Below are 23,342 nucleotides of genomic sequence, written 5' to 3'. Positions count from 1 at the left end.
ATGTTGATTTACATATCTGAATGAAAAAAACATCAATTCCTTAACATTGCAATATATGTTTATTGCTCTTAAAATTACAAAATAAAAGACTGACTAAGAATGCATTACTTTGCAGTTGTATAGAGATAGCATTCAATAAAACCTTGAAACCTTGAAAACACATAGCTTACTGAAACAAGCTTACTGAACACATAGGGCCTAGCTTACTGAAAAAAGAAGTTCTTTCAGATGAAAATAACAACAACTTGATGTCTAGCATTCAATAAAAAAGGTCACCCAAAATACAATATTGAAAGAATACAGTATGTAAATGTAAACTTGAGGGCTTTAAGCTAATACAGAGAGTGCTTTTCCAAAAAAAAAAAAAAAATTTACAGTGGGAGCCAGCAGCCTGTCATGTAGAAAAAAAAATCTCCGAATGCTCCAAGTGAAACTTTGGCGTTCCGCCCTTTTTCTATCGTGTCTAATGATTTTGGTTAATTTGCACGAGGGAGAGAGAGAGAGAGCAAGACAGCGCTCATGTAGTTTGAAGACTGTGAGTGCGCGAGCGCGCGTGAAACTTTGGTGTTTCGCCCTTTTTCTATCGTGTTTAATGATTTTGATTAATATACACAAGGGAGAGAGAGAGTAAGAAGCGCTCATGTTGTTTGAAGACTGTGATTGCGTGCGCAGCCGGGGCTCTCTCTCGTACGCGCCCTGTCACTGTCACTCACCGATCAAATAAGGCTTTGACAGCCGCCAAAAAAAAAGATCAATGCAGAAAAACCCCTGGATTGGTTATATAACGTTGGACAGAATGTTGATCCGGCCATCGCGTATATTCAGCGAACATAAGGTAAACGTTTTGCAATCGTTTTTTAGAGAAATAAAAACAGGTCGACGAATCGATGCGCATATTTTGCGTCAACGTATTTTTTGCGTCGACTTCAAAGATGACCTCGACGCGTTGTCCCAGCCCTAGTTTGCAGAGATCAAAACTTGATCTAACTGTTTTGATTATCATAACCCTATAAGGTATTTTAAGAGAGATTATGTTGTGAATATTAGTTTATCAAAATAATTAAACATGTTATCACTTAACCTTTTTGTTTCTTACAAAAATATATGTTAGATAATTAAATGGTAAATAATAGAGTTTCACTGCAATCTCATTAGGGCTGCAACTAACGATTATTTTGATAATCGATTTGTTAATCGAAAAATTTGTTAATCGATTAATCGGTTTATGTACTTATATTTTAGTTTTTTCCATTTTTCCCCCCAAGTAAATTATTAATAAATGGTCTTTATCCTTCAGCATAGATTTTTTAAGAGATTTTAACCATTTTGCACGGTCATATCCTCATCAAAAATATACCTGGAGTTGTGTTATTGTGTTAGTAATCCTTTGTCGAACTCTTCTGCAATCAGAACACTGACCCATACTCTAGCAAATTTCACAAGGAGATTTCAAATAATGTTTTCACCATGGCAGTCCTTAGAGCTCCTAAAGTAGTTTAACATCCCGAACAAAGCTTAAGCAATCTTTCAGAACATATTTTCACGAAGAATAAGGATAAAACAGAATAAAATTGCAGTGCATTGTATTTTATTATTTACTGGGAAACAGCTTTATAGCTTATGCTGTGAAATTGTAAACAACCCTCGAAAAAGTGCCAATGGCATGAAACCTGAATGGAACTCACAATTTAAAGTAAAATCCATCAGAAGGTTGTCCAGAAAAAAAAATTGGACACACACAAAAAACCTGCTGTGTGAAAAAGAGCAGTGAATACTTGCATTTCAAATATCTTTAAACATTTACCTCTCTCATTCAGTCATAATTAGGCTGCACGACTGAATTATGAACTGGTAAACGACAAACTGATCACAGAACATGTTTGTAAAGCTTTAAATGTTAACTGTTAAAAAGCAATGTTATCAGCTTTTACGACTAAACATTTGCAAACAACATTGTACTGGAGAATCTGCACAAATGAAAGTCTTAGGGGCCGTTCACAAATCGCGCCTAAAAACGCGTGGAAAACGCTAGGCGCACCGCTTTCTCCTCCTTTCCAAAGCGCTCGTGCAGAAGCGCCCCTGAGGCTGCCTTTGCTAAGCAACCATGACGTGCTCTCTCCTAGAAGACGCGGAAATTTCAGCAAAGGATAAATGGATTTGCAGCTCAAAAAATCGCTTGCAGTAGCTCTGCTACTAAATTTATTTCAAAATGGAAATCGATATACAACTATGATCAGCTGTTCCTTTCATCTTGACTGAGCTTTTAACGTTGTTACGGGAAAGGATGAAGCTGATTGGTTAGTTCTTGTCACATGACCCGCGGTGCGCTTGCCGCATTCTGAAAAGTTGAAATGTTTTAACTCGATGCGGTGCGGTGTTGGAAATAACGAACTTGAGCGCGCCAAAGACGCAATATGTGAACGTCCCCTTAAACAGTGCAGTAGTGCAGAGTTTACAGGTTACTCTTCTTTTTTGAAGGCTCAAAGTAAAATACTCCCACATCACGCTGAATGCTGCAGAGACGCTGTTCGGGAAGCACGTGACATAAAACGAGGCCAGCTATTGGATATTCGCTACTTCTCCTGTTGTACTGGCTGAGTAAAACCTCCGGTGGCTCATTACTGCCACACTTTGGTCACCGCAGATTTGAAATATGCACGAAATGAGCCGCTTACGGCAAATAAATTATTTAGCAACGAATCGATGACTAAATTAGTTGACAACTATTTTAATAATCGATTTTAATCGATTAAATCGATTCGTTGTTTCAGCTCTAAATCTCATATTGTGTGCCAAATATATTTATTTGTATAAATTAATTGTATAACTGTAATTACATAATGACTTATAAAAGCTGAAGTGATTTCCTTAATTTATTTGTTAGAAAATGTATAACTCAATATTTTAAGTAATTGCAAAAGCTGAATAATCAATAAATGTCTACTGATTAATCAGCAAAATAATCGATGACTAGTCGATTAATCTTTCTAATAATCGTTAGATTAATTGATTATCAAAATAATTGTTTGTTGCAGCCCTAAAGGAAAGAAAAGGATGGCAACGCTCATTCTGTTTGTTTGCTTTATTTTACAAGGGAACAAATCTTCTGTTTTTATTGTGAGTATGCACAAATTAAATTAAATTTAAATTAAATTGATGTATTTAGCAGACGCTTTTATCCAAAGCGACTTACAGTGCATTCAGGCTATCAATTTTTACCTATCATGTGCTCTCGGGGAATTGAACCCCCAACCTTGCGGTTGTTAGCGCAGTGTTCTACCAATTGAGCTACAGGAAAGTAAACACTTTTTTGCGGAAAAGTTTTTTTTTTTTTATTTATATTTTTATTTTTTTCATTTTGTATGTCTCAGCTGTTTCGATCGCGCCGGAGCCTGGCTAACACGTATTCCAGCAATTCAAACTTACATCACAGTCTGTTCATTATCAAAATAAAATAGTCAACCAAACATTTAAAAGGTTACACTAGTCAGTTTAAATAGACTGTAGTATCTCTCTCTGCTGTCATGCCAAGGACATTTTTGCTCATATGAAGAGGATTATCTTTTCCGTCTATATGCGAATGCGTGTAATGTACAAGCCTAGTTTACATTATAAATAATAGTTTAACATTCAAATACATTGCGAATATGGAAACATTTGGATTTGTGCAGCCTGAGACATGAGCAGTTACCTCCAAACAAATCCAGCCAAGCCCCGCTCACTCGTCCTTGTACGCATTCACTGTCACGATCTAATGCACTGTATACTGGATTTTTAAAAACAAATAGGCCTACCGGAACACACACATTCAAAATCTGACATTTTCCAGAACAGAATCGAGCAGGATCAAATTAAGTACTGGTCATAATAATCACATTTTAATCACAATCACAAGATTTAATGTGAGCAGCAGTGTGTTTTGCTGCATCAGCGTCGATGAAAGCAGTTCACTTACTGCGCAGCGCAGTCACACTCGCGCCACAGTTACGTTTGGGATAATTTCATTTTAAATGACATGATGTGAGCACCACAAAACCATTTAAAGAGGTGCAGCAGTCTCCGTGCGGGATAGGAAATGTTCAACAAAGTAAAATTATCTCAAACGTATTGCGTAATCTCTTCATTTAACAACAACTCGTATGGGTGAGTGGTTTGCTGATGTAAACGTTGTGGATCGAGTGGTTTCGCATAATATCATGTCAGTAATGTGCTCCACTAAAATGTGACCCTGGACCACAAAACCAGTCTTAAGTTGCTGGGGTATATTTTTAGCAATAGCCAAAAAAACAATGTATGGGTCAAAATTATAGATTTTTATTTTATGCCAAAAATCATTAGGATATTAAGGAAAGATCATGTTCCATAGATATTTTGTAAATTTCCTACTGTTAATATATCAAAACTTCTGATTAGTAATATGCCTTGCTAAGAATTCATTTGGACAACCTTAAAGGCGATTTTCTCAGTATATAGATGTTTTTACACCATCAGATTCCAGATTTTCAAATAGTTGTATCTTGGACAAATATTGTCCGATCCTAATAAACCATACATCAATGGAAAATGTATTTATTTAGCTTTCAGATTATTTCAGAAAAATTTACACTTAAGACTGGTTTTGTGGTCTAGGGTCACAAATAGTCTTTTATCAATTTTTATACTCAAGTTTCCAGAAACCAAGTTGCCTTTTTCTAGTGTTGGTTGGCATATAGACCTTCTCCATTTCCCACCCATTATTCCCCTGTGTACATGTCCATCAGGCACGCTGGAGTTGCACTCCGACCCATGATTCTCATTTTGTACCAGTCACGGGACACAATGGGCTTGGAATAAACCAGTAATTGATTAGATGCTGTGGTTTATTAGGTGCTTCAAATGTCCTCTTTGTTTTTTTTACTGAGGTGTTTATGTTCTTGAGCTCCGAGTTTAAACCCAAGTCATACAATATCAAGTTCACAAGGATTCCTGATGTTGAGACACAAGGCCATTGAAAGGCTTGTCCAACTCTATAGGAGGTCATGGGTTTCCATCACAGCCGCCCCTTGTGGGGCCATGTGAATGTTAGTGGGCCAAAGGCAGAAGTTGAGATGTAACTGGTAAATATGTGTTGTTTAAAAGATTAAAATAAATGTGTGATTGTTTATTTCCTATTTCTAAACAATACTTCCATTCCATTTGTTAAAATGCGAAGTTGGGCATCTTCCTTCAGTGAAATCTCTCTGTTCTATTTCTGCAGTTTTCTTTATTTTCCCATACACAGTCCCTCCTAACATGGAGGTTTACTTTGGGAGCCCATCACATGATGTGAAACTCTCCCCACACAGAAAAAAAAGCTTTGTTTGAACTTGCCAACAGGTATGAAGTTTTAATAAAAATCCATAGTATTATTTTTGTGTGAAAATGATTTGGGATTCAAAGGAACATAAATTCAATTTTGTCAATGGCTGTGGATTGCATTCAAGTCTCTATTTGTACATCTGCATGCTTTTGTTGTGCAATCTAGTCTGGATGGAAGCCAACAAGGACTTTGGTGAAAGACAAATATCCGGGTACTAACCTGCATGCAGCAGCTTGGAGACGTCAAGTTTCTGCCATTCTAGACATGTGAGATGAATGTAGTTAGTATGTTAATTCACAAGCTCACACATACAAAAGCACAAATATGTGTTTGTCACTGCCCGGCTCTTGTACACCCATGTGAAAATGGCTTAATAGAGTCACAATGACTCTCATTATAACCTGACTCTTTGTGTCGTTGGCTGTTCTCACTGTTCTCTACTGGAGACAGTAGCCGTCCCACACTAGACAGCTACTGTAGTCTGGCAGTGATGTGTAATTCCAGCTACTCTGGGACAAACTCTGTAGAGGGTGTGTCATGAATAGCATGTGTGCATTTTAAAACCTGAGGAAATGAATTGGGAATGAGCAGCGATGCGCTTATATCTTGTGTTCCTGCACCACTAGTGGCACCAAATGGAATTCCAATTGATATTATTGGCAAAATCATGAATATTGAGATGATTTTGAGATGGGTTTATTAATAGGAAACAAGGATACACAATTAAGTATCAAATATGAAAAAACAATAAAATTAATAATAATATAAAATATTAATAGTAACAATATACACTTTACTATAATAATTATAAAGTTAAATGTTTTTTTAAAGGCTCTATGAAATCAAAATTGACTATTGTTATTTTTAGTTGAAATTGTGTGGTGTGTATTTTAGGTTGCACTTTGTTTTACAGTACATGTACTTACATGTACTTATAGTGTACTTATCTAAGAAAGTTCTGGTAATACAAGGTAACTACATGGGGTAGGGTTAGGTTTAGGGTAAGTACCTAGTTATTACATAGTTATTGTAATTACTATAAGTATATAGTATGTACATGAGGAACAGGAATGTAAAATAAAGTGCTACCGTATTTTAAGTGAATTATCCATGCATTTTTATTTTAATTTTATCCATTTCAAATTTTTTTAATTAATGTACCCTTGTAATCTTTAATAAAAAAAATGAATGTCCCCTCCACCTCACAATGACTTCTCTGATGCAAATGACGATCCGGCGTTCCAAACATTTCCTGAATCCTGAAGAACAAAATCAAGTCTGTTTTGCTTTTTTCTTATTCTAGAATATGGATGCTCCGATCAGGATTTTTAAGGCTGATCGCCGATCACAGAAAGCAGTATCTGGCGATGCCGGTCCACTATACCAATCTTTTTAAAGCCTTCTTTTTATCATTTTTAACAGTTTATAGTGATACTCCAATCAGGATTTTTTTTTACTTTTACTCAGGGCCTAAACTTAATTTTTGAAAATGGTGGGTATACAAAGAACAGTAATAGTCTTTCATAGACATGCTTAAACATTTAAACAATTAAATATAAGCATCAAATTATTCAATACTTTTTACTTTTACATTTACATCTAGATTTATATATTAAGTTGCTCAAGCAAGTGGCAAAAATGTAAACTACTTTTCTTTAATCTTTATTACAAGCAATCCTGCGGTTCATAAAAACGTGGTTTTCCTACCTCCATGAATGCCATCTATTATTGCCTTCTTTACCTAAAAGTGCTCTTTCCCTTTAGGGCTGTCAAAATGGCTGAAACACTAAATTTAAATATCAAAATTTGAATTATATTCGAATTTAAAATGCATTGTGTTTTTCAAACCGGTCCTGGAGGCACCCCTGCCCTACACATTTTGTATGTCTCCCTTATTAGACACACCCAAATCAGGTTTTGCAGTCTCTACTAATGAGCTGATGATTTAGAGGGCGCATCGAGCAAAATATTACTAATGTACATTTATTCAAAGCATAAGAAAACATGACTGAAAAAAGTGCATAGTATTTAAAATAATAATAATAATAAACCAATTATAATGAAGTTGCTTAAACAACTGTAAACAAAACGGCATCATGTATGCATGCATAGTTTAATACAAATGCCGGAAAGCCAATCACACAGTAATTTTTTTTTTAATTGAAAAACATGAGATACAGAGGGATGGGAAAAAAACCACCCAATGAAGTCTCAAGATATGTTTTTTAAAAAGTTGAACTTCCATCAGTTTGGCTTTCTAAACACATGGCTCTCTTGTGCGAGATGGGAGTGCAATGGTGATAGAAGATGTCCCTCTAGAAAATGCGCAAAATATGCATTCTGTGTGAACTGCTTGGTTTCAGTTTGATGTAAACAAGATCTTCTCCACATCGATGTTCTCTTTTTCACAATATTTTGAATGAGCAATGCAGCAGCGCTGCATCTAGTGGCTTCAACTGCATAGGCTAACAGAAACATTATAATGTAATGACACTTACATCGTCACCGCATCTCGTGCACCACTGATAAAGGCAAAAGTATTCTTAGGCCATCCACATCCGTGCACCATCCGCATTGTCATGTTGTCCATATGCAGGCAATTTTTTTGAGCTTGCTTATAGACCGACGCGATGTGTGGTGATTTGAATCCATTTGCATATTTTGAGAGAGAATGAGAGAGACCGAGACCAAAAGCGAGACTGAGCACGCGCGGTGATTCACTCATGCGAGTACCTCAACTTCAGCATTATAATTATTTCTCCCGCTTCAGCCAATAATTGTAACACCCCTATCAAGAAGCCATTTCACTGGTATATATGTCATAATAAGAAAAAAAGTCAGTTTACAGTTGCAGTTTATGATTCATGCTGATTTAAAATAAAATGTGTGTTATTTCGTGTGGATGAACTGTGATGCAGATTTTCCATTATGGTTGCAAACATGAGCATTTAGAGTTCTCTCAGGTGATTTATCTGACCACTATACCTATGCAATTATATATATATATATATATATATATATAGAAAAAATTTTTATTTAAGAAGCAATAAAGCCAATATTTATAGATTATATTTATAAAATATTTATGCATTTTAAATCCTGATCTTCCACCATTTGACAGGACCTATAATATTTGCAATATAATTCAGCAGAGATGTAAAATCTTACAGTATAATGGTACTGTAGATGCCTGAGTGTGTCATCACTTCTGATTGTCTTGCGCTTGGCTGAATCCATTTCGGTGGGTAATGGTTTTTGCAGCCGGTGTGTATCTGAAGCGGTGTGAAGGCCCTTTGTAATGGATTAATGTTGTAATCTAGGCCACCGCAGATTACAGCTTCGTTTTGTGGGCTTGCCCCAGAGTCATGTGACCAGGGGACAAATGGATCTCCATTTCCCATGGATGATAAAATGAATGGAGGAGCTGAGCATAAGCTAGTCCAGCACAGGAAGCTGAAGACGATTGCTTTTTTTCGGTCTTTAAGAACATTTTTACAGGATTGTCAACAATACTTACAAGGACCACTGAGATTACAGTTGGGAGTGTTGGCTCGCGACGGAAATCGGACGCTATGGAGAGGTAACTTATTAACTTGCAGACATTGTTGTCTCAAGCAGGACCTCATGTGATCCCTGCTAGCACTGCAGAATCCGCAACACGCTTATACTTGCAACCGTAGCTAGAAGATGGGACAATCAGCACAGTGATATCCTAACAGGCTCAGTCACATGCATCACTTAGTGTCCTGGGAGCTTTCAGTTCATGGGCATTATGGATGAACCTGTAGAGGAGTACAAGTCTCTGTTCAACTTTGAGCAGGGAGTGAACAGCAGCTACCTCTACCTGTCACCTGAAGAGAGTTTCACTCCCCCTGGTTCACCGGTACTGCCACTCAGAGGTAACCGTGTTTGCTCAGGTGCTCAGTAGAGTGTGTGTGTGTAAAGGTGTGGACTGGTGTTTGTCACAGTATAACAGCAACATACAGAGATTGTTATCTAATGGGAGAGTCCTCTTCCTGTCAAGTGCTGATGTTTTGAAGAAGCTCATCCGCCAGGAGCAGGTGCTGTTCAGGTGGGCAATAAGGTTGTAGAATAACTGCCAAACATCCGACTAGTGCAGATTTAGTCATTTGTAATAATTTTGAGGATCACTTAGTGAATGGATGTGATGTTGTGGCCCTACTCCAGAGTCCCGACAGGTTTTGGGAAAAGTGAAATTTATCCACTGTTACCGATTGTCAGCGAGAAACTGGGGAGGCTAAAGTCCAGCAAGGTGATAATTGTGATTGTGAACTGTCATGTTCACTCCGGTATTTCGCTCGATGGTTTTGTTTTCGCATAATTCCTGTGTTTACATTGGAAGTTTGAGGCGACTGAGCCGGCAAATAACACACGTCATAACCAAACGTTATGTGATTGCCTTACGGGTAACCAATGATTTTAAACTTCAAACAAGCACTCCCCCCACCCCCCCATGAGAAAGTAAACGCTTGTCAATTATGCCCTTCCAGACTCTGTCTACGAAGCAAAGCAAAGTAGCTGAGTTTGGTATTACCAGGCTAGTAGATAGTAGTTTTTTGTCATGTTTTAATTTTTCATGCCAGTTCTCTGCCTGTTAGCGGTAAAAGGCCTTTTTTTGTGTCTGGTTGATTTTTGTGTTTTGATGTGCCATTCACATCTCTTTCAGATGTGTAGTGATCAACAGTCCTGTCATGTTAAATATAATTAAAATGAATGACGGGTAGTATGACCAAAAAATAATTTCATGGTATTTTTCAAATTTATACTGGTTTCACAGTTTATGACGGTATTTAGTAATTTTTTCCCCAAGCATGACCGGGTGTAAAACACATTTTCTTCTGACTGAGAGGGGAAATAGGCTACTGCAGTAGATTGACTTATAATGCCTATTTTCTACTGTCATGATGATTGATTGATTGATTAAACTTTATTGTCCTCAAGGGCAATTCTTTGTGTAGACAGCAGTATACACATACATATAACAACACAACACACAAATTACAATAACTCATTTAAAAACCTAATTGCAGCAGGTATAAATGAATTTCTATATCTATTTGATTTACACAAGGGGAGTTTAAATCTCGGTCCTGAAGGAAGTAATTGAAGATCAACACACAGAGGATGAGTGACATCGGAAAGGACTAACTGGCCCTTCCTAGTCGTCCTATGCTCATAAATTTGTGTGATAGTCCTTAATTCGATCCCCACTATCTTACTGCACATTGTAACTATGCTTGACAACTTCCTCCTATTCTTAACATTAAGATTACCATACCAACAAACAATAGAAAAACTTAAAACCGCTTCAATAAAACAAGTATAAAACATTTTCATGAAAGAAACATCCATGTTGAAGGATCGAAGTTTCCTTAGAAAATACATACGCTGAAGAGCTTTTCCTCTAATAATATCAGTGTTTGAGTGAATACTGTAGAAAAATTCCACTCTAAATAGTAACAATACATGTTAACCAGGAGTCACTCTGATTTATAATTGCGACATTGTCTGAAAAAAATCAACATGCATGTACAGTAGATGCATGTTGAGCAGCTATACGGTGGTTTTAGCTATATTACCTTTTTTTCTCATGCAGTGCACAAAAAAAACCATAATATTAACAGATGAACTGTTCATATTTATAATTCCAAACAGTCAGTCAGTGTTTTGTACTCATTTATTGATAACATCTAGCTCCTCATTTCTAACATTGGGATGCTGCAGGAGGACATGCAGAGCTGTAGGTGCTACACCAGTGTAGTAATAGTCAAGACCTGACTCTGACTTTACTCCATCTCAGGTTTGAGTCTAAGACAATGTTTTCAGGTATAGGGCTGTGCAATATTGAAGAGAAATGCGATATGCGATACCTTGTTAAAAAAATTCAGTATTCGATATGCAATACGATATTGCTTAAAGTTTGACAAATCTGTTTAACTTATATTTTTAAATATTTTTTAAAATTCTATAACAAATTTTTTTTCACATTCTTTCTAGGAAAAGAAAGAATCACTACAACTTCTGAAAGTGACTGGCAGTGTTTTAGCATTACATAAAAAGTTATGTCTTGTATCAGAAAATGTAATGTTAACATCAATGTGAACATACAAACAAAAAACTTTAATGACATTAATTTTATATCATTGTGACTTTGTTTTCCATAGCCTACTCTTTAGGTACTTCTTCATATACTACAGCAAAAACTATAGTCTGAGAAAATTCAAACATGATTTAAGGCAAACAAACAGTAAAAAAAAAAGAAAGAGAGAGAAAAGGGGGTGGGGGGGAAGATAAAATAAACAGTAGTATTCAGGTACATTTAATAATTAAGTGTAAGATAACACTGCATTGTGTTCACTGTATGAATTAAATTCAAATTAATCTTTGTTATAGCTGATTTGTTGTTTGATTAACATTAGTGAGATTTTCAGCAGCACATATTTGTAGGCTGATGTCCATTTAAATCCAACTGCACGGATCCAGTATAATGATACACATCCGATTTCTTTCTCAGCTGTTAACATTAATTTAAAACATAACTGACTGCGTTAACAAGAGTGATCGTCGAGTCGGGTACTGTTGACATAATTCTGTGTGTATGTGTGCGTTTCACGTGTGCGGCAGAACTGAAAAGACGCTGTGTGAGATGCGGCTTGTGCGTGTGCTTCAGGTGTGAGTCCGACAGCAAGACAAGACGGCAAAGAGTTGTTTTCTGCAACTTATTGCACTTACCGTATTTTCCGGACTTTCCGCACTTTTTTCATAGTTAGTGGTCCTGCAACTTATAGTCAGGTGCGACTTATTTATCAAAATTAATTTGACATGAACCAAGAGAAACATTACCGTATACAGCCGCGAGAGGGCGTAATGTTTTCTCTTGGTTCTAAATAAATGCGACTTCTAGTCCAGTGCGACTTATATATGTTTTTTTCCTCGTCGTGACGTATTTTTGGACTGATGCGATTTATACTTATGCCCCGTTTCCACCGCAGGAACTTTACCCAGGAACTAGGGACTTTGGGCTGGTACTCGGTGTGTTTCCACCGCAGGAACCAGGAACTAAATAAAGCTCCGGGTAAAAAAATGCCCCTCAGAAAGTCCCTGCTGGCGAGGTATTACTTTTTCAAAGTTCCGGAACTTTCGGGGGCAGGACTTTGGCGCTAAACATCCTGATTGGTTGAGTTCACGCAGCATTGGTTGAGTAAACCACCATTTATTCGGATAAACATTTTCTAAATATTACTGTTATTGTGTCATGAAATGTAATTTTAAAAGTATTTCAGGCGAGAATGTAGTTGTTTAAAACTCAAATCTGTGGTTTATTTATAAAGACCGCGCCTATTTAAAAATGTGTTTTGCTGATCTCGGAGACGGTGAGCTCCACGCGATCAGCGGAAGCTCAGTGCTTATGTATCCGCAGAGAGCAGCCTCACCACGGCTAGACCTTCTGATATGTGCCGCTGGCTCTGATGTCTCTTTAGTGGTTAAACATAAAATATAATTCAGCTGCGGGGTAAATCTAACAGGTTTTCTTTGGTCTGTATTCAATTTATCTATATGTTAAAATGAAAATAAAAAGGCAAATTTCTTTTTCATTGTAATGGCTGTATATATATATATATATACACACACATATCCCTGAACTAATTACATTTCTGCAGCTGTTCTTATGTTAAAATGAAAACGAAAGGAGGCAGTGGTATTTGATATCCTATTTCTTTTTATTGTAAATATACAGAGAGGAAAATTGCAGTAGCCATGGTCAGTTGACTGAAGTTATCAAGTACACTGCTGTTTACAGATTTACCGGACTTGCTCGTCGCGGACATCACACTCCGAGACGAATGCACAAAGTCTCAACTACCGAGGAGGATGCACATCCAAAATCAGCGTACTTTGTATTGAGAAACGCAATATCTAAGTAGCCTGTTATTAAGTGATTCAGATATCGCACGCCATTGCGATATGCATATTGCGATATTTACATTTGCGATATTTCGATAATTTCGATATATATTGCAGCCCTATTCAGGAATATCTGGAACCGGCCTGGACTCAGACTCAAGTTAGTTGGTCTTTCTTGACTAGTCATAGAAAATCTGATCTTAGACTTGAGACAGACTTTATTCAGTCTGGTTTTGTCCGATCTTGAGCTTTACAACGCTCTGCTACACAGCCAGTTCTTCTGCTTAAGACTAATGGTATCTCTGCAGCTTTCTCCTTATCACTTTACAAAGACTGGACAGGCCACGTTTCTGATCACCCAATTGGACACTGGACACACTGATGTGTAAGTGTTACATTTATGTAGGTTAGTTTTAGTAAATATAATTTTTGCATCCAGGAGAAAGTTTTGAGTTCTTTAAATAGGATGCACAGATATTCAAAATCTTTTTACTATTTTTTATTTTATATATATTTTTTTACAATTATATTCTGATTTATCTAAATGAATTGCAACACTAAAAACTAAAATCAGTTGTTTCAAATCCTGCAAGTTAATTAATGCTTCACAGCAGTATGATTAATTGATGTTTCTTTTGAGATTTGGTAAAAATGGCCTTTAACAATGTTAATTAAAATAGTAATTACAATAATCATCCCATATGGATAAAAAAAAATCTCCAGTACCAACTTATAACTGATGTTATTGTTGTATTGTGTTTGTTTTCATATTATATTAAATCAATTTATCAAACCCCTTTAACAGACATTGATTGAATTAACAGCGCAACAGGACTAGTCTAAACTGGCAGGTACTGAAACGTTTAACCATTCTGTTCAGTAAAACTGTATCTATAAATTATTCCATGGCCAACAGTGCTACTCTAATTCAGTTAAGATGTTAATCACTAAATGGAAGAGCAGTGAGCATGTTTACACAGGGCCCTCAATCTAATTATACCGATACAGAGAGGTCATTGATCAAGCCTGTGAACCGTCATGGCACATCAGGGTTGGAAATGCTTATTTTACATGGTGATTCGTAAGATGGCAGCTGTTCGAAATCTTGTGTATTTGGAAGTCCATGTGTGGAGAAATCGATTTGACTAGAGGACAGATGTGGATATAAATGGGAATTGCTTTATTAAAGCTGGTGGTTTAAATCAGGGATGACTGAACAAAAACGTGTTTACGCCAGTGTGTCAGATGACTTTACTAAAGTTATTTTTTAACAAAAAAAAGGTAAATTTTTTTTTTAAAACCAATATTAATTTCCATGCAAGCAATGTTATGAGTCCATGTGTAAACCACTCAACAGTTTCAAATCGACTGTTAAACTTGGACACTGTCAACAGGCTCTGCTCGTCTATATGAGTACATAGACCTCTATATAAACTGAAACAAAAATAAATAGTAAAAGTGTTCAGCATTCTGCAACAAATATTTTTCAGGTTTTCGATACTATTTTAAGTTGTAAAGTAAGCAGTATATATTAAAATCCCATGCATGGCTTCAGCAGGCATGTATACGTGATATAAGCGGGGCAGATGGTGCCTGAGCCCTCCCGAGCTCAAAAGCGCCCCACAATTTTGCACTGTAAATCTGTGGAGAAAAGGGGAACTGCAGCACGCTCTAATTGAGAGCCATTGGGGCAGATTTGAGATCACCCCGCTTATTTTCATGTTTTCTTACATGAACCTCGCTCCACCAAGACGATATCAATCCGCTTCAGCAATGTGTCTGCATCAGGTCAGTAACTAGTTGGCATTAGTTGGCAGTAACTAGTCTGTTTTTTCTACTTGGAGTAGTGGATCAAATTAACGAAGTATAAATCCTTTAGTTTAAATGTGCTCACATGAATAGCCTTTATATGGCTATATTCTGTTCTTTATATGGCTATATTCTGTTTGTTTTATTATTATTCCGAGAATGGACATATGATCGTCTTTCCTCACCTGAATTACACCACAACTTGTAAAATTCAACATTCAGAGGTGATAAATGTTTTCTTAAAGCAATTATAATACAGCATTTTATGTGTGTTCTCCGAGCCTGTCAATCAGCATTAGTTTGTCACCCACAGGATAACGCAAGGACATCTCTGCCAAAATTGTCCGCATGTGTTCAGAGATTTGAAAAGTTGTTCATTATGTTGTTCATCAATGTTCATTTCCCATGATGAATGAACTTTACACACCAGTGTCAGTGTGCCCTGGCAGCCAGGTAACCCGTACTGTAACTGGATGTAGTATTAAAGGAAATGTGGTTTGATGGGCAGAAAATGGTGTATTAAATTAGACATTAGTGGGACAGCACTTTAATTGTATTCAAACCACATCTAATTTAAGAACATTCAACCTTTTACTGAGCCAGAACTTTATTTGTACTGAATTCAAACTGTGCATATTAGAGATGTGAACTGAAGCCAAAATAACAAAGTAACCAGTTAATGTAAACTATGTTCAGTGCACTTTAATCACCTCATTTCTCATTGTATTAGATGTAGTGTAACAATATATGGTTAAGTATGCTATCCTGCATATTTTAAGTGCCAAGAGACTTTAAAACAAACACGCTACAAAATATTTTGTTATAGATTTGTTGTCAAACAAGCTATACAAGATCCTAACTTCTGTCCCTAATTATCTTTGTGGTAAGTTAAAGTGGGAGGCAGACCTACCCGTTTTTCCATAAATACCCAGCAAGCAGCTTACAAATGAGTTGCACACCCTCTTCATGTGATGCAACCTTTGAGTTTCTTCCTGAAACACTGCAAGCTGAACCTCAGGTTTGACCTCAGTAGAATGTAGGCATACAGTTACCACCAACAAATGGACATTGACATGATTTTTTGCCAAATAGCACAGAAATGCTGATTCTGTCAAAGAATCACAAAATATGTATGGAATTTGTTTCCACAACTAAAAGGGAAGGGAAATTGACTTTTATACATCTTGTTACATGCTATTCTAAATTTATATGGCACACTGTGGTTGTTATTTCTGGTAATTGTGACTTTTGTCTTCTAATTGTAATTTTATATCTCTCAGTGTGATTTCATTTTCGTTTTCTGAAGGGGCTTGATAGTTTCATAGAAAAATGCATGATATTGAGTGACGATCAGTATGGATTCAGGAGTGGTCGATCGAATTCAATGGCAGTTATTAAATTAGTTGATTATATAGCATCTGCATTAGACAAAAAGTATTTTACTTTGGGCATTTTTGTCGACCTCAAAAAAGCCTTCGATACCATAGAATAGATCATAAAGTGTTAATGAATAAACTATTCATAAACAAGTGAACAAGTATGGTATTAGGGGCCGTGCTTACTCATGGTTAGAAAGCTATCTTGACAATAGATACCAGTATGTACATTTTAATGATCATCAATCAGAAATGTGTAAATTAACTTGTGGGGTGCCCCAGGGTTCTTTGATTGGTCCGAAGTTGTTTATTTTATATATTAATGACATCTGTAAGGTATCCGATTTGTTAAAATGTGTTTTATTTGCAGATGACACAACACTGTATGTATCTGGGGATAGCCTTCACTATCTAATTACTGATGTGACCAGAGAACTATCCAGAATCAAGCAATGGTTTGACCGAAATAAACTTTAAATCTTAAATCCAAGTAAAACCAAATATATTATATTCCGTAATCGACAAATTAAGACCAACATGAGCTTAAAGATTGATGATGTGGTACTAGAAAGGGTGAATGAAAACAAATTTCTTGGAATAATATTATATCATAAATTATCCTGGACACCACACATCGCTCATGTTCAATCAAAACTGTCCAAAACAATAGCTATATTACATAAAACCAAGTATTTTTTAAATACACCCTCTCTGTATATTCTGTATCATTCTCTTATTGTTCCATACATCTGGGGCATGCCTACACCACAAACAAAACCTATTTTTATTCTACAAAAAAAAAGCCATAAGGATAGTCAATCATTCACCGTATAATGAACCGACAAACTCAATATTCCTCAAGTTTAAAGCAATAATATTTTCCGATCTAGTCAGTCTGAATACCGTTGTCTTTATGTTCAAAGTCAATAGGAAAATATTGCCGGAAAACATACTATGTTTGTTTGAAAACAGGGAACAGAAATATAACCTAAGAGGAGAGAACATGTTTAAAAAACAAATGTTCAGAACAAACTTTAAAATGAACACTATTTCGGTAAAAGGGGTCGACTTGTGAAATGGTCTCACTGATGATCTTAAGAGAAGCAATTCCATTTATTATTTCAAAAAACTGTTTAAAATCCTAATTTTTGACAAATACATGGATGTCCAAGAAAAAATGTATAAGATAAGTTTATGTATAATTGTTGTGCATAAATTGAAACAACACAAGTAACAAACAAACATTATATATGTATGTACAGTATATGAGTATATATATATGTGTGTGTGTGTGTGTGTGTGTATATTGTTTATCCTTAATTTCTGATGGGTAGATGTTGTTTTTAAATAGGGTAGGCATAATAAGCCATCGGCTTCAGCTTTCACCTTTTCGTTTACCGTTTGTTTGTATTGTAGTTGTTGTACATACATTTTGTCCCAAGTTTTGTAACCGAATAAACCTTCATTCATTCATTCATTCATTCATTTCTCATAATTTGTAGCTTTTCTCATGCAACCTTTTCTTAGAGTAGATCTATCAGCATCCTACATCACTTTAAAATGTTTTATAGCGCGTGTTTGTTTTTGTTTTTGTAGGGCCCAAGAGTCCAGACATCTTCCCAGAAGTCGGTGAAGATGTGAATGCAGTGTATGCAGTGCCCAGTTCACCCTGCATGGCCCTAACTGAGGAAGAGCAAGCAGAACTCAGCAGTGAACTAGCAAAGGTCAACATCCTTCAATTCTGTTACATTTTCAGATTCAGTGGATGAGATTAAGGAGCAAGCGTGGTTTATTCTCAAGGCTGAAGTCATTTTGCAGTGCATACTTTCTTCACTATTTTAAGTTGCTGTATCTTCTAACTGGACCTTATGGATAAACCCATAAGTGAATTTTTTTTCTTTTTTTTTTGAATGAAACCTTAATGAACCACCACCCTTAACCATATTTTCCATGTCAGGTGAATTCTTCTATCCTGTTTCCCTACAGGTGGAAGATGAGATCCAGACTCTTTCTCAGGTGCTAGCAGCCAAAGAGAAGCAGGTGGCCGAGATCAAGCGGAAACTGGGCATCACTCCACTCAACGAGTTCAAACAGAACCTGAGCAAAGGCTGGCATGAAGTCACCACCTCCACTGCGTATGTGCCCTCACTCGCCTCGGGCATCTGTGTGCCGCCTCTCGCCTCTCGTACTGCTGCAGAGAAGCGGCTCCATCTGTCATACTGCTGCTGAGCAGTTCACACTTGACATTTGGTTGAATTGCATTAAAGACTCAGTTGTGAACATGCTTGATTTTACTAGCTCACTCCAGCTGTTAGAATTACATGATCTTGGGATTTAAAGTTATGTTGTATACATTTCTGTACCCATCTGTCCCCCATCTGTGCTGTACAGGTATAAGAAGACCTCAGAGACCCTGTCTCAAGTGGGTCAGAAGGCGACGACAGCGTTCTCCAATGTGGGCTCAGCCATTGGCAGAAAGCTAGAGGACGTGAGGTGAGATGGGAAAATGAAGTCCTTGTCCAACTTATCATCCTTTGATCAAACTGTCCCTTGTACCCTTTTGACCTTGTATCGCATGAATGAATACTCACTAATACCTGTTAATAATGTCTTTTCCAAACCACTCTGGTTACGTTCACGCAGCAGCAGATTTATTCAAGCTTTATTTTACCAGGAATATAAAAACTCTTTATTTATTTTATCAAGAGTGCTTGTCTTCTTTGCCAAGCACAGGTAATGACACAAAGTGAGACACAATACATAAAAACAACAAAATTTAACATTGCAGTCAACTCAAACAGCAGCTGTAGTTATTGGTCGTAAGATTTGTAATCAGATAAACCATATTTCAGATCATTTTAAAATGATTTTTAATTCATTGAGCGAATACATCTAACAGTTGTGACTTTTTTTGGAGTTCAAAACAGGGCTATGTTATACAGCGTGAAGATTGCATTTAATAATCAAGGTGAATATCTCAAGGAGTCAACTGCATTTTCATAGCTAAATTTGGAGATTATGTGGTCAGAGAATGAGCCAAAACTCCAGAAATATGTTAGGTGGAGATTTTAAACACGTCTTCGAGGATGAGCTGCAGGAATTCTCCAGAGTTCCACAGTGGCTCTAAAAAGGGTTCTAAAACTAAACCCTTAAAGGGATAGTTAACCAAAAAACATGATTTACTCACCCTCATGACTTTTGTTCATCTTTGGAAAACAACTGAAGATATTTAATGAGATATTTATGTCTCTCAACTGAAAGTCTATTCTTTGAAGACTTAACTGAACATTTTGATAATTCACAGCATTATTTGAGGTTGATTTTCTGTAGGACATTTTGCCACTACATTCGTCAATCCCAAACACAGACTGTGTGAACGTAGTCATTGTGATCACCACTTGCACATACATGTGCCTTTAGTATAACAATACTGGACAAAATGGCAAAAGACTGAATTTTACTCCCACATACAGTGAAATTACAAAAATTGAGGTGGAATAAAACCATTTCACAGACAGACACCCACATCATACTCTGAAGTCAAAGGAACTGACATTTGCTCAGTTTCACCATCTTACGACACTCTTGCTGCAACGCTGGCAACATTGTTAACCGTTTTCGCTAATGACCCCTCTGCCATTTACAGATTACAGTCATTTTCCAATTCTTTTGGGTAAGATGTTTACAGTGGCTTCAAACTAAAGCCGGTTATTTTGCCTTCTACACCTCTCGGTAGTGTGATGAATGGTTTTCTAGTGTGGCATGCACTTAGAGGTAGTGCTAGTCTCCATTTCATCCACTTTGTTTCTGTGCATGCATACCTTTTCTTTCAGACTTTTTGAGGATTTTTGTTTAAAATCGGTCAACGGAAAACGAAAATTGTCATTTACTCCAAGCTCATATGACTGTTTTTCTTCTGCTGAACATGAAGATATTTCTGTAAAAGTACAAATATGACATTTGAGCTCATTGACTTTTAACTGCATGGACAAACCCCCTTAGTACAAAATATCTACTTTTTGTCTTCAGAAGAAGAACAGTCATACTGGTTTGGAGCTAAGGATAACAATTTTCATTTTGGGTGAACTATTGCTGTATCTTAAAAGCTAAGTATTATACTTTAAGAAATAGATTCTTCTGATTTTCCTCCTGCTCCCTGCCCAAAAAGCAGCTTAATTTCTCAATGTTTCTCAGCGTTCTTCATAGTGTATGTTCTCGTGTCCACCACAAATCTATCGATCTTCTGGCTGTAGCTCTGCTGAACATATCATCCCCTGTGATGCAGTGATTCAGATGTTCTTAAACCAAGTTTATTCCCTGCTAATTCTCTCACACACCCTATTCAGCCAGACTGAGGCGCCCCAGCTGTGGTGTGAATCTGTGTCAGTAATACTGGTAATATAGTCTTTAAACCCCTGATGGATTAAAGCCTTGTACTCTTACTCCGTTTCACACAGCATGAAGGGCTGAGCTGCTTTTTCATGCTGGTTATGAACTCGTAGACATGTGTAGGTGCATGGCTTTATTTCTTCTCTTGTAATACTCACTTTGGCTAACTGCTGTCTGCTCTTCTTTACTGCTAACGGATAGTATACACTCCATTCAGCATTCGGCTAGCATGCCGCTGATGAGGTAAGAATGTGTTGTGAAAGGCCCACATAAGCCTCTGTATTTCACAGGAATGCTTGATTCTGATTGGTCATTCTCATAAAAGAATACATCTTAAGCCAATATGATAAAATGATAAAAGCATTGACAGCCAATCAGAATCCATTCCACTTTAAAGATTGGGCGCATTTAAAGCCGCAGATGATAAACCCTGCAGCGCATTCTTAGGACAAACTGTGGTCTCGTTCATTGTTGACTGAAGTTGCCCAGCCCTGATATTGTTTGTGAAATCAGTCTGTTTTACATCATTATCGTGTCTCCCGCAGAAACACACCCACCTTCAAGTCATTTGAGGAGAAGGTGGAAACCATAAAGGTAAAGCAGCACTGATAATATCAACACCGTGCATTTGATTTGAAAATGCTAAAAACCCTGACTTCATTTCTGCCTTTGCAGACCAAGATGAACCCAACACCATCAACAGGGGTTACTGAAGAGGTTTCAGAATCCACACCTGATGGAAAGCCAGTGGTTGAACAGCCAGAGGGAACGTGTCCACCAGATCAAAAACCACACTGAGGATCCACCCTCAAACGCTCCCCTCTTCTCTCTTTTTACCTCCTGTTCCCCTTCTTTCATTCCACTGTGGTCCCTCTACATAGTCACTGTGAGCTTTGTTTTGTGGCTCTATTTGTCCACTGAAGTCTGGGTCATCTCCAGACAGGACATGGTAGTCCTACACTGGAGCAGATGTGTGTCCGAATGTGAGATGTACTGTATGTTCCTTCATGCACTGTCACACTAGAGCATTGACCTTTGACCCCTACCTTCAGGTCTGTGTTGTTCTAGCCTCCTGAGAGGCTCAGGCTGTCCTTTAGAAGTCCCTAAACATTTCCATTTACTCTTTTGAAGAATATATCCTCCTTAAGGCATTATACAAAGTTTAAAGATGTATTTGAATTTGACTTCTTGTTTGTGTAAATTCTCTGTAGCACATCCAGCTACTTAAAATTGCCAGATTTCTCTGTATATATAGTTCATTTTCCGTTTTTAAAACAAATGCCAAAAACTCAGAACATGAGTTCTGTCTCTAAGTGTGAACTTTGAACTGAAATATTTTTGCATAGAAAGTTTATTGATTGTATTATTAGCATTAATACCAAATAATGATCAAACAGTAGTGATGTTAGATGTAGTTAGATGTTAGTTATAACTTTATTACTTATTTCATTAGATTTAGCTTTAGAGAGTTTGTCATAAAATGAGCAGACTTGAGGTAACAGTGTGCTTTGTGATTTGATTTCTCTTTATTTTTATGTCGTGAGTATAGTCGCACCACTGAGATCCCAGTGCTTTCTGTTGCTAAAACTGGGAAGGGTGTTTCTGATAGCTTTGTCATTTGATCACTGCTGTATTTTTTTTTGTGTGTGTGTGTGACAGAAAACAGGACATATTATGAGAGGGACAGACATCATAGTCTCCTAGACAGCACTTCTTCCCTGTTGTTTTAAACTGACTAACACAGTTGTAAAGCAGTGTGAAAAAACTAGCTTTAGATCTAATGCAGTCCATAATATTTACAAACACTAAATCTAGTATTGTTTGTGTAGCCGCTTACACTAGTACCTACTGTAATGTTGTGGCATCTTCAAGACTGCAAAATTAAAAACTATATTTATATTGATATAGTTTCTGAACTATAGATAAAAAGGTGTAACATTTATGATTTGGTAGTGGTTGCTAAAGGCTTTGGTGTGCAGGGGTTTCTGCTTGTGCCCATTTAGATGGTACTTTCTGCTACGCTGCTGCAAGAAATATTCAGAGAATAGAAATCAAAATGTTTACAGAGGTTTAGGTTCAGCATGTATGATCTATCACTCTAGACCTAGTGTTGATATCCAAAATAAAATAATACTACTGTGGAAAATATTGCTAAGATTTTTCTGTTTAAAACAATGTTTTATTTGTGTTGATTTTATAGATGGAGAGTGGGAATCCCCAGCGGGACCAAATTTTTTTTAATTTCTCCCCCTTCTGCTTCACTGATGTCATACTGCAGCTCAGGGGGTGTTTGTTTCATATTTCCTCACATCATCTTTTGAATATGAATGTTGCTTTATAGTCAATGTCTCTAATGGGCTTTTGTGGTAGTTGAATCTGCTGTTTTGTTCATTTATAATTAACATCCTGAAACTAGAACTATTTTGAGTAAAATATAATATATATATATATATATTGAAACATTTGTTCCTTTGTATGTCTGATGCCTAATAAAGCACATGACA

At 36.8% G+C, this 23,342-nt stretch overlaps 1 protein-coding gene across 5 annotated transcripts in view; it reads left to right on the top strand.

The window, feature by feature from the left end:
* LOC132104363 (tumor protein D52-like) overlaps nucleotides 1-22,130 on the top strand; it is a 41,735-nt gene extending 19,605 nt beyond the window's left edge. Inside the window, exons 1-8 of one of the 5 annotated variants that reach the window (XM_059509789.1) lie at nucleotides 8,839-9,237; nucleotides 18,046-18,173; nucleotides 18,436-18,584; nucleotides 18,841-18,942; nucleotides 20,096-20,122; nucleotides 21,040-21,081; nucleotides 21,384-21,432; nucleotides 21,514-22,130. In XM_059509789.1, coding sequence (XP_059365772.1) covers nucleotides 9,102-9,237; nucleotides 18,046-18,173; nucleotides 18,436-18,584; nucleotides 18,841-18,942; nucleotides 20,096-20,122; nucleotides 21,040-21,081; nucleotides 21,384-21,432; nucleotides 21,514-21,636 — 756 coding nt within the window. In that variant the 5' untranslated portion in view covers nucleotides 8,839-9,101 and the 3' untranslated portion in view covers nucleotides 21,637-22,130. Of the gene's footprint in view, nucleotides 1-8,838; nucleotides 9,238-18,045; nucleotides 18,174-18,435; nucleotides 18,585-18,840; nucleotides 18,947-20,095; nucleotides 20,123-21,039; nucleotides 21,082-21,383; nucleotides 21,433-21,513 lie in introns of those variants that run through there. The other 4 variants (XM_059509793.1, XM_059509790.1, XM_059509792.1 and 1 more) reach the window with 4 other exon arrangements.
* The last annotated feature ends 1,212 nt before the right edge of the window (nucleotides 22,131-23,342 follow it).

This window comes from Carassius carassius, chromosome 25 (genome assembly GCF_963082965.1).
Source record: "Carassius carassius chromosome 25, fCarCar2.1, whole genome shotgun sequence".
Taxonomy (NCBI): domain Eukaryota; kingdom Metazoa; phylum Chordata; class Actinopteri; order Cypriniformes; family Cyprinidae; genus Carassius; species Carassius carassius.
This window is presented reverse-complemented; position numbering and strand designations above follow the sequence as displayed.